Below are 11624 nucleotides of genomic sequence, written 5' to 3' on the forward strand. Positions count from 1 at the left end.
AATTTGCGCCTGAAATGACGGTGGCCCAAATGGTAAATAATTCACTATTGCAAAGTCTCTTACTTTTCTGTACAAAACTATGGCTTTAATAAATCAACAGTTTGGGGGGAAATACACAAAAAACCTGTAGAGCCGGTAGTACTGTTTGATCTGCACCGTCCCCATGAAATAAGACAGGGATGAATCACATTAAAACGCATCCCCACAGGCGCACATTGGCAGCTGCCGGCCTGTGTGAGTCATGCTGGGATTTGTAGTTTAATTTTCCAGTGATACCGGAGAGCCTCGCTGGACTACAAGTTCCAGCGTTCAACTGGGCAGCCAGTTTCTCTACTGCGAAACTGCTGTCAAAAGTCCTCGGAGGAGCGCGGTACCGGGACTGTGTTATGAAACGGATCGTCCACAGTTTACCGTGTCGCACATCGGAGAGATAAGTGGTGAAAATCGGGGTTTAGTTAGTTTTGGCACTCGTACGGTAGAGCCTGAAGTCGCCTTCCGATGAGAGGATGTCCAGCCGGCTGCCTGCTCACGGCCGCTGTAAAGTTGCTTCGCAGCTGATGTTTCTGTGAAAACGAAACCGACGTGGAATCGGGACTTTATTTCCTGGATTCGTGAACAGACAAGGCGACACTGAATCCTGGAGTGTGAGGAGGGCGTCGGAGACGGAGAGAGAGACGCGGACGAAGGGGAAGAGAGCGGTGGGAAAACTTGAGCAGGATTAGCCATGGAAGCGGGCTCGCAAGACGGGCAGGCGCTGGAGAAGTTAATGGACGAGTATCTGGAGTCGAAGGGCTTCTACCGAAAGAAAATCGCCAAAGACGGCTCCTGTTTGTTCCGAGCCGTGGCGGAGCAGGTGTGGTTTGTGTGCGGAAAACTTGCTGGTTTCGTGGCTGAACTAGGCGGCCGGATGCCTCGCGCTGCAGCACGTGCGCCCGGCCCAGCTCCTCCGCAGCCGCGTAGCGCGGGCCGGCGGGGCGGCGCGGCGCGAGGCAGCCGGCCGTTGCCCCTTATAAAGCGAGCGTCTCTCTCTTCTCCCCATGCCTATGCAGGTCCTGTATTGCCAAAGCCGGCACACCGAAGTGCGAGCCGCCTGCGTCAATTATCTGAGGAAGAACAGGACGAAGTACGAGGCGGTATGTAGGGCTGCCGTCACGTGGGTCTCATCAAGACGCTCTGCATGATGATGGACCCCCACCCTCGGCCCCTGACGTAACAATCCGTTTCCTCTCATTATGTGGCTTGCAGTTTGTCGAGGGGAACTTCGCGGAATATTTGGAGCACCTTCAGGATCCACAGGTAGGTGCCTGAGGGGGTCCCTGTTTATTGGTGTCCTTTGCCCAGTGGTAGTGCTGCTTCTGCCATTTTGCTAGTTGCTCTTTGACATCTGGGAATGTGTTTTACTTTCGCCTTTAATGCATCTGTTGTATGTTGGTTGGGCTGAAAAGGACTGCTGAAAGCTTATTTCCATAACCTGATCTGATGCTGGTGTCTCACTGTGGCTAACCGAATGTTAGTGGTCAGCCTAATAATGGTTTTATTTTTACAGAACTGGGTTGGAGAAGTAGAGATTAGTGCCCTGGCTCTTATCTACAAGTAAGAGTGGTAGTTTGTATTATATTTTCCTGTAGTAAATGCAGATATTTCTGTTATCACTGTTTTGCTAGATGTTAATTAGATCTTCTTAGTGAATTATATATTTCTGTAGTGATAGACCCTTTAAGGTCCAGTGATGATGTAATAGTTCCTGTTTTCCCTGTTATAGGCATGACTTCATCATTTTTCAGGAACCTGGGAAACCACCTGTACATATAACTGAGAATGGTTTCCCTGACCAGGTAAAAGGAACCCAGTGTGCTTGACAGAGTCTGCGATACATTATAACCCAGTGTGCTTGACAGTCTGCGATACATTATAACTCAGTGTGCTTGACAGAGTCTGCGATACATTATAACCCAGTGTTCTTGACAGAGTCTGCGATACATTATAACTCAGTGTGCTTGACAGTCTGCGATACATTATAACTCAGTGTGCTTGACAGAGTCTGCGATACATTATAACTCAGTGTGCTTGACAGAGTCTGCGATACATTATAACCCAGTGTGCTTGACAGAGTCTGCGATACATTATAACTCAGTGTGCTTGACAGTCTGCGATACATTATAACTCAGTGTGCTTGACAGAGTCTGCGATACATTATAACTCAGTGTGCTTGACAGAGTCTGCGATACATTATAACCCAGTGTGCTTTACAGAGTCTGAGATGACATTTTAGTAGTGGAATTATTTCTCAGCTGTCAGTGTATTGGTGAGGTTATGAGAGCACGTACACCCATGCCTAGCTGTGACGTGGTCGGCCATCGCTGTGAACCAACACGCTTTTGTCCCCTGTCTTTGTGTCTGTATTAAGGTTCGGCTCTGCTTTCTAAACGGGAACCATTATGATAGCGTGTATCCGAAAGAGTTCGAGAGCAACGCCGCACTCTGCCAGTGTAAGTGTGCTAATGCAGTTTTGAGAATACCACCTCCCCACTCACTCGTCTGGCTGAACAAAATGTGTCACTGTGCCTAATGACAGGATGCTAAGGACACTGCTTTGAATTTGTGAATTGCTCTTTGGCAGACAAGACCACTCATTGGGTTTTACCGAGTAGGACATATATGGAGGCAGTGATGCTGTTTTTTAAAACATGAGCATGCATGTTCCTGTCAGTGACCTATGAAATGTTTTGGAGTTTTCTTTGAAAGTCTTTTATTGTTGTCACCCTGATGCCTCAGTCTTGCACTGTCTCTCTTTCCAGCCATCCTGTACGAGCTGCTCTATAAGAAGGTGTGCAGCATGGATGACGACCAGGTGGACGCCTGTTTAAAAGGCTGTGCTGTTACCGGCCGTGACGTAGGCGGGGAGTGTCGGAGCAGTGAGGAATCGGACCTCGACGAGGACAGCGCTCTCGGGTAAGGCTACTGGGCCGCTTCATGCCGGTGTCCAGTCAGACGCCAGCTTGTGCATTACAGGAAGTTGGTAAAATGGAAACTGGGTCCTGCGGCGTTAGCCCCTGTGAACCGCACTCTGCAGATCCAAAGATTTGCCACAAGATTAATTTCAGAAATAATAAAAAAAAAATACTAAATTTCAGTAAGTGTCATTCACCATGTAAATCTGCCCCCCCCCCAAAACAAGTTTGGGAACCCGTAATCTAAAGCAGCGAGTGTTCTAGGTGGTAAATGTTGGACTCTTTATTGTTAGCTAGTGTGTGTTATAAAAGAAATTTAGCTTTCAGAAATAAAGTATATTAATACTAGTGTGCATTTTATATTGCATATTAAGTCTATTAAATAGTTAACTTTAGGAGTAATTCTTGCTTCGCGGTTCCTCCCCGTTTGTATTGCCCATTAAAGTGTTTGGTCTGTACCCTCCCGAGTGTCATGCATCCAGTTAATGACCTTTGGACCTGGTGTAGCAGGAATTCGCATAGCCAGCGGGATATTCTAAATCCCCAGGGCAGACAGTTAGAAAGTAAGGGAGTTTCTGGAAGTTGCTTTGTGGGCGTGTTGCCATGCCAACTCAGTAAGGGGCAGGTTCTTGTCGTGAAAGGTGTTGAGAGTTATCGAGGGGCTCCATATGTGCCCAAATAAATATCGTTCATCGTGAATGTAAGCACTATCCAGCTAGCTCTTTTTCCTCAGTTGGGTCCTGTAGTGTTTTAAACATAGTTTTATTTTACAGGAAACATGAGGTTACTTTGCGTACTTTTTCCCCTCATTGAAATGGTTTTGACTTTTCTTTTTCTGGATTTTGATCTTTGATTTGGCATTGAATTAAAGTAAATGTCTTTCCTGGACAGGTCCAGGGAGTTGACCGATTACTCAAGCGTTAACAACCTCAGATCTACGAACAGCACTGGCACTCCTAAAGTACAGGTTAGTGTGTTGACATCAGCCTGTTTTTCATGTGAAAAGCTGAATGAAGCTGTGTCGCGTTAATGTGCTTCGTTCTGTTTCACTCGGACGCTTTGGGATTTGATATTTCACGATACAACGGTTTTCTGGGATAGATCTGTAGCTTATGTATACAGGAGTCCGGTGGCGGGTGTTTTTGCAGGTATTTCTTAGCATACTTGAGCGATTTAATGTAGAGGTTGGTAGGCTTGGGGCTTTGTCTGTGAAAGCTGCTGTTCTCTCAAGAGCTTTGCTTCTGTCTGCATTAGACACCGGCCAAATCGAACATTCCTCCGGCTTTGTCCCAGAGTGTGCGGAAGTCCCTGTGCCCGTTCGTATTCCGAAATGTGGCCTATGACGTGTGGCTGAGGTCTCAGAGAGGTAAACGCCACTACCCCGCTCGTTATCGGCACGCCCTGCATTCCTCGCTCCTTGCCAAAGTTTGAGATGCCGTTCAGGTGGCCTTAAAACGAATCTTTATTTCCATAGCCCAGCAAAAACGCGACTTCCGCATCGCTGCAGGAATGCAGTACACTGTCGGAGATAAATGCAAGGTATGGTTGTCCCCTGTCTGACAGAAGGACATATGCTTTAGTCATACCTTTCCGGGCGGGACCTCTCTCTCTTTTGAATATGGTGTATTTGTCAATTCAGGCGCGGCTGGAGAATTCGGGGCGGTTCTACAGTGCGTACGTTCAGGAGGTATCCCCGAACAACGGCCCCGTCATGGTGTTCATTGAAGAGCTCGGGAAGAAGTAAGTCGTGTTCTGACACATGAACATTCCACTGCAGTAGTTTGCTGCGAGTCACGTGACGCTTTGTAGTGACACTGCAGAACTGCAGCCTGATGGTTTTTCACTCAAATAGAGGACGGTTTGCTTTGCAGCACTAAGGAGCACTAGTGTAACCCTGTTTGGTCTGATTTCAATAAGCGAATGTCAAGGATGGATTACTGTTGCACATGTAAAAGATGGCACCCCTTTGTGACTGGACAGGCACAGTGTCCCTCTGTGTAACCTGCGACCCTCTACGGATGAGGCGTTGACGTGGAGCACCGTGGCGGAAAAGGGGAGGAAGCAGACCTTTCTCGATGGGAATGGCCACCGATCCGGTGAGGAGCTACGTCCGGGTCGCGTCCCAGTCCAGGAGGTTTTGCCGCTCTTGCGTTGACGTTTTCCAAATCCCGTCCAGAGTGGGAGTCCAGAACGAGGAGGTCAGCGAAAGCTCCGTCGCCTGCAGCCCGGACGCCTGCGCAGGGCAGGATTCAGAAGCAAGACTCCTGGCCCTCGCAGGTGGTAGCAGAGGAGCCGCCTTCCAGCAGGACCTCTCACCCCAGGTGTGCCCCTCTTCTGTCTGACTCCTGTTCACCAAAATGCAGGACGACGATCTTTTTGGGAGTATAAATACAATCTTGCATTTTCTGTCCCTTTCATTCACATCAGAGCACAGCCCAGCTTCACTGGGTAGCACTGTACCTCTGAAGTACAAGAGCTGTGGCCAGGATCAAAATTGGCATGCAAGGGTACCGCAAACAAAGGGAATGATATTAATGAAAGTCCGGCATTGATACATGATGAAGTAATGAGTGTATTTACTTCAAGTCTTCAAAGAAACAATAGTAGACTGGATTCTTGTATTAGACATAAAATGTGTGGGTCTGTTTGCACTAGTTCACTGTCCACTTATCGCATATTGGGGCCGTACACTAATTCCTCTGTTATTCGATCCGAACCTTTTTTAAAGAAACCCAATGATATGCTTCTTCATATACATGCCGTTTAAGCAAAGACTGTCTCTTGGTCAGTTGATTCCCATGTGTGGTATAGCAGTCAGGGGTAGGCTTGCCCCGGAATCTTGACTGGGCCCATGTCTTCATCATTTGTTGGTGCTATCGTTCCAGGAAGGGTGACCTCAGAACCACAGCTGCCCCACCACAGGATGCTCACTCTGGGGCTCTGTCTGAGGAGCAGGCCCTCCTGGAGATAATGCAGAGAGACGAGAAAAGCTTCCCAGCCCTGGGAGTAAGTCACAGCTGACGTTTACACTGAGAGGCAAACCGCATTTTTGGGTGACCCGCAGGTCTTCCCCGTTTCGGTGCTTTTATCAGTAATCTAACGAATAGATTGGGCTGTCCTCATTGCGCTACTTTGCAGGGAGGTCGAGTTAAACCCTGGGTTCTGCTGTAGTTGGCCATTCCAAAGCCTGAGTGCACCTTGGTTTTCCACACTCAAAGCTAGACTCAGAGAAAAGAACGTAAAGATTGTACTTGTGGTGTTTGCAAGATCATTCTTGCTAACTTGTCTCCCAAGAATGAACTTGGTGTACAATGAATCACTGGGTTTGTCTTGGTTGGCAAGGATGCAGTAGATGTACCTTTGATATTTGGGGAAGGGCAAGAATGACTTCTGGGGATTTTTGCCGTCCTCTGTATTTCTGTTCTTGACTATTGGTACTGGTATGCGGCAATGGAAGATTACTTAAAATGGGCATTTGAGAACACAAGTGCGGTCAAGTACGCATATTGAGAAACTCCCTCTTCCTCAGACTGCCGCAAATGCCAACGGCCATGGGAAGAAGGTGGGAGCCCAACTGGGTGAGAGTGGGAAGAGGGCAGGATCACATCCTGGAGACCGACGTGGGTCCAGGAAGAAGGGAGACCTGCAAGAGCAGTCCTGGGAGAGTGGTGAGGGGGCCGTTCTCGCTCATCTCCATGATAAACTCTCAGAAGATGCATGGTATACATTTTGCCCTTACATTTTTAAAGTCCAATTACATTTGTCTTAATACAGAAAGGAAATCTCTCTCACCTAAAACTGGAATGAAAGGGGAGAAGATCAAGGGCATGGTGAGAGGCGGTTTTTCTGTGATGTATAACATGTACACTCGAGCACCTGCAGTGACCCTTCGAATGACAAATCTCAACTTGTATATTTGGATCTCTTCCAGGCTTCAGCACAATCTAATTCTTCTCCGAAGCTGCAGAGTCCCATTTCTGCTTCTGACCAATCTCCAGCTCCTGCTCCATCTACTCCCACCTCTCAAACATCCCAGTCTACTGGGCCTGTCACCCCTTCTTCTCAACCATCTCAAGCTCCTAGTCCAGCAACCCCTGCTCCCACTCAAACGACCCAAGGCACAAGACCTCCCACGGCTTCTCTGAACCAGTTATATCAAGCTCCTGGTCCAGCATCTCGTGCTCCTGTACTGACTTCTCCGTCTTCTGGTCTCATCTCCACTTCTGCTCCCACTCAGTCATTTCAAGCTCCTAGTCTTGTCTCTACCTCTGCTGCTACTCGGCCATCTCCAGTCACTGATCTTGTTTCCACCGCTGCTCCTACTCAACTATCTCAAGGTCCTTGTCTCATCTCCACCTCTGCCCCCATTCAACCATCTCAAGCTCCGGTTCTTGATGCCACCTCCACTACCAATCAGCCATCTCAAGCTCCAAGTCTTGTTCCCACTCAACCTTCTCCAGCCCTTGAACTCATCTCCACCTCTGCTCCCACGCAGCCATCTCAAGCTTCTGGTCTCATCTCCACTTCTCCTCCAGCTCAACCATCTCAAGCTCTTGGTCTTGGCACCCCCGGTATCAGTCAATCCTCCAAAGCTCACACTACCTTTGGCTCAGTTCTTGTTCAGCCACCCCAAACCCACGGCCCGTCGCAGGTGGCTTTCCTTCCGCCGCCTTCTACTCCACCATCTCAAATCCCGCTTCCACCTTGCGTAATTCCTACTCCTCCACCTCAGAAGGGGCCAGTGCCTCCTTCTGGGTTTTCATCCCTACCTCTGGAGCCCCCACCGTATGAGGTAGCCACTAGCTGTCCTCTGGGTAAGATCCATTGCATTGATTCTTTAATTTACTATAAGAATCCACTCTGGAGGTATCTGCCAGGCTTCTCCAATCCTGACTTCCTCTTGGCAGGTGTGATGTCACAGGTGAGGATCTCCCCAGGACCAACCACGATACCCCTGCTGCCCGAACAGCTGCCTCACCCCCATGGTCCCCACTCGTCTGCTGCTCACGGGCCCATAGCTCAGCCCCCCATACCCCCCCTGCACCAGTTCCCGTCCCCTTACCAGGACCCCCTGTACCCTGGCTTCCCTGTGAACGAGAAGGAAGAAATTGAAATGATTCCGCCGTTTTCCTTAATGTGCAACGGAGACGATCTTCCCAGAGGTGAGAGCACTCCAGGGCTCTATGAGGTTGTCATTTTTTAATATGTATGTTTTTGTTTTGTTTTTTTTTTTTTTGACCTATGCTTTTTATTTGTAGACACAAACATCCTCAGATTTTTCTACAATCTTGGCATCAAGGTAAGAATTTATGAGGATATATTTTGTTACAGCCAACAGACGATGCTTAGATCCGTTGTATGTTCAGGCTATGCAGGAGAACTTTCCGGCTGTTATTCTGACAAAAAAATAAAATAAAATTAAAAAAAATAAATAAAAAAAATCCAGTGTCTGCAGGCTGGTATCACTGTGATGCATGTTTGTTAATTTAAGATTTGCGTTGTTGGGGCAAAGTTACAGGTTTGCAGGAGGATACCCATTTGGGGATGTGACCAGCTGTAACAGCCTAACATGTCCCGTTTGGGATTAGAGTTTGGTGACTGCATGGGTTATGTGTCAGGAAAATGATGGAAAGGCCTGTTGTATGATGGAGGTGGTCTTAATCCAGGGAAAGGCCCCTATCGGCTGTCCCTTAGAGATGAGTTTTGCTGATAGATACTTTCCCTCCTTTGCGCCCCCTACAGGCGTATACATACCCCATGTGGATGCCCCATTCCTACATATACCCCCTGTACCAAGCCTACATGAATGCCTGTGCCATGCAGCCCAAGCCCCCGCCGCTGCCACAGTCTTCTTACGTGACGCCCTGGATGGCGGATGCCCCGGCCCCTGTCCTCCACATGAACTCTGTGCAGGAGGCCTACAGCCAGGTGCCTTTCAGCCAGGCCGGCGGCAGGTCGTTAGGCCCGGGGGAGCCGCTGCACTGCCCCGTTCACCCTGGGGCCGGCCTGGGCGTGGAGGTGCCACCTCCCAGGCACTCGGACCTCTGCCTGGGCTCGGAGGGCCGGCCGGCCCTGGGGTATAGCCCACAGTCCGCCCTCCAGCTGCCCCCCCGCATGGGGAGTGTCTCTTGGTCCCGCCAGGCTGTATACGCAGCGCCCACCCCGCAGTTCCACCCTCAGTTCCTGGCCTCCCCTCCATACCCGACCATCTTGCAAGGATACCCCGTTCAGAGGTTGCCCAGCGCCAACCCAAGCAGAACTGAGCTGGCCAGCACTGCCGAGCCTCCTATGTCCAAGTTTGCCAATCAGTCAGGCACCGATGGGACCGGCACCTCCACACCAGCTTCTGGGATGGAGCAGTCCATGGAGCAGACTGCCTCACCGGCTGCGGACGTGTCTTCACAGGCCAGCGTTCTGGCGGATCCAGTCCTGTCACGCGAGGGTCACGTGGCCAGAGAGCCTGACCAGGCGGTTTCTCAGGCGACACCTGACTCAGCCGTGCCTGAGAAGGACCGTGCCCTGGGAGAGGTCATCCTTGGACCGGGGGGTGACTGCGTGCCAGGAGCCACGGCAGAGAGTCCCCAAGGGAGCGCAAGGTCGGCCTACGTCGCAGTGTACCCTCGCAGGGAGGAGGGTGACGCCGACGGGCTAGCTCTGAGGAACGGCAGGTCCTATTACGGCACCCACTACAGGGGGCGGAGAGGCTATGATGACAGCCAAGGCTACGGCAGGGAGAGGGGCTGGAGGGGCAGGGGAGCGTACCGCGGTCGGCGAGCCCTGGATAGCCGGCGGGAGTACGGATACAAGGAGAGAAGGCCAGGGGAGACCTACCCCACTGCCAACGATAAGGGACAGAGTCGTGGCAGAGGCAGGGCTTATAGCCAGTATCACGGCGGTAGAGAGGGGGGCTACAGCGGCGACGGCCAGCGGCACCTCACCTACACCAACCCCTGAAGCTCTGTGGGGTTTCCAAGTCCACGATAGATTTTTGTTGTGTGTGTTTTTTTTTTTTTTTTTTTTTTATGCTTTTGGTTCTGGGATTTTTCATTTTATTCCAGCTTGGAGCTTCTCGTTTCAGGTGTGGAGCAGTTGTTGCTATATACCAGAATGTTCTCTTAGCTCCAGAGGTCCGAATACGGGGTGGGGGGAGGGAACCTGCTTGGAAAGCCTATCCCAGTCTGTGCTTCTATTAAATTAAATAAAATTTGGATATTTAAAGCCAAAGACTAATTTTAGTCGGATCGCATTTTTTTTTTTTTTCATATTTGGATTCAAAGTATTCATCCCCGGAAAATAAATTTCAGAGATTGTCCGGCTGCTCCGTCTTTTTAAAGGACTTTGCGAGGGCGGGGGGGCTGATTGTCTGGGTCTCGCTGCCTGAATGCCTTCATTGTGGCCCTGGGGGAGGTTTGAACAGAAACACGCTACTCAGAAACAAAACAAGTTTTTTATTATAGAGATATGAAATTGACCATTATATCACACTCTGCTGGAACTGTTAAGATGTATTTATGGTTTGTTAAAGTTGTGTAAAAATCCTTGTAAAATTTTGCACAGATTTCAGTGGTAATAGTTGATCTATTTCCTCCTTTTCTGGAGATTGGCTGGTGTTGGACCGACTCTGCCTTCCCCCTCCACTACCTCCGCCTGAGTGGATTATGCAGCCGGCCTTAATTCCCAGTACTACCTGGTGCAAATGTAACTGGGGCTGCAAATGTCAAATCAAGTATTTAATGAAAATCCCATCTTTTTGACCGTTGCGCCATTACTGCAAATAAAAAATAGATTTTTATTTTTTATTTTTTTTTATGCCCCAGGACATTTCTGCAGCAACACTTTAAGAGCATTCATGAAACACTCCTCCGATCCAGTAGAGGGCGCCAGGTGCTCAACTTTTTCTGTTTTGCACTAGACCACCTGTAATTTTGACTGTGCCTATGCATCGTGTTACGTTCCCCATATAATTCTGATGGGGGGGGATTTAGGTTTGCTGTGAATTCTGGTGATGCTCTGGCTTTGTGCCTTCAAACAGAGCGCCATGCTCACTAGTGCAGCTCTGTAAAGACACGACTACAGGGCTTTGCTGAGGCTGAGCCGCCGTGGGCAGCACAGTAAGCAGAAAGGCAGACGGGGCCAGAGCTGCACTGTCTGAGGGGTGGAGGTGGTGACGCCGTGTTTACACTGGTATCTCTGATGGTTGTAGTCCTTCACTTTATGCATGTCTGCTGTGTGTCCTCATTTCTATGCGCTTTTAGCTTTAAAAACACACACACACGTTGACACTTTACTGTTTGAAAGTATTGTTGAAGTCTAGAGTGTTTAATTCTGAAAGATTTCTGGATTTTTTTATTTTTTTTTGCTGTTTGTTTACCGATTTGTGCCTGAGGTCTGTTAGAATAAGGCAAAACATATTTGCTGAAAAGAATAAAGGTTTGTTCCTCTGACTGCCTCTGTCACCCATCTGTCCAGTGCTGACACACCTGACTCCAAATCAGCAAGGTGCAAGTGTCGCAGAAAAATAATTTTTATAAAGGGATGAAACTCACATAATTACATTTGGAGAAGAACTTAGAAATGGTCAAGAAAATGAGGTTTTCTAAAGATAATTACAGTAAGAATTTTAACCTGACTACAGAAGAAAAAACATCTATTTGACTAAAAACAGTGATCCTG

General features: G+C 48.9%; 1 protein-coding gene across 1 annotated transcript; it reads left to right on the top strand.

Moving 5' to 3' along the window:
* The first annotated feature begins 310 nt into the window (after window positions 1–310).
* Window positions 311–11395, top strand: otud4 (OTU deubiquitinase 4). The gene is made up of 20 exons (XM_023791823.2): window positions 311–853; window positions 1050–1133; window positions 1246–1296; window positions 1547–1593; window positions 1763–1835; window positions 2408–2489; window positions 2799–2952; window positions 3843–3918; window positions 4206–4317; window positions 4426–4490; window positions 4591–4691; window positions 4932–5047; window positions 5128–5272; window positions 5837–5957; window positions 6481–6619; window positions 6726–6781; window positions 6883–7765; window positions 7859–8113; window positions 8210–8250; window positions 8694–11395. Exons 1-20 carry the CDS (start codon window positions 725–727, stop codon window positions 9903–9905), a joined length of 3942 nt encoding a protein of 1313 aa, XP_023647591.1. The 5' UTR covers window positions 311–724; the 3' UTR covers window positions 9906–11395.
* The last annotated feature ends 229 nt before the right edge of the window (window positions 11396–11624 follow it).

The sequence above is a fragment of the Paramormyrops kingsleyae genome, chromosome 12 (genome assembly GCF_048594095.1).
Source record: "Paramormyrops kingsleyae isolate MSU_618 chromosome 12, PKINGS_0.4, whole genome shotgun sequence".
Lineage (NCBI taxonomy): Eukaryota > Metazoa > Chordata > Actinopteri > Osteoglossiformes > Mormyridae > Paramormyrops > Paramormyrops kingsleyae.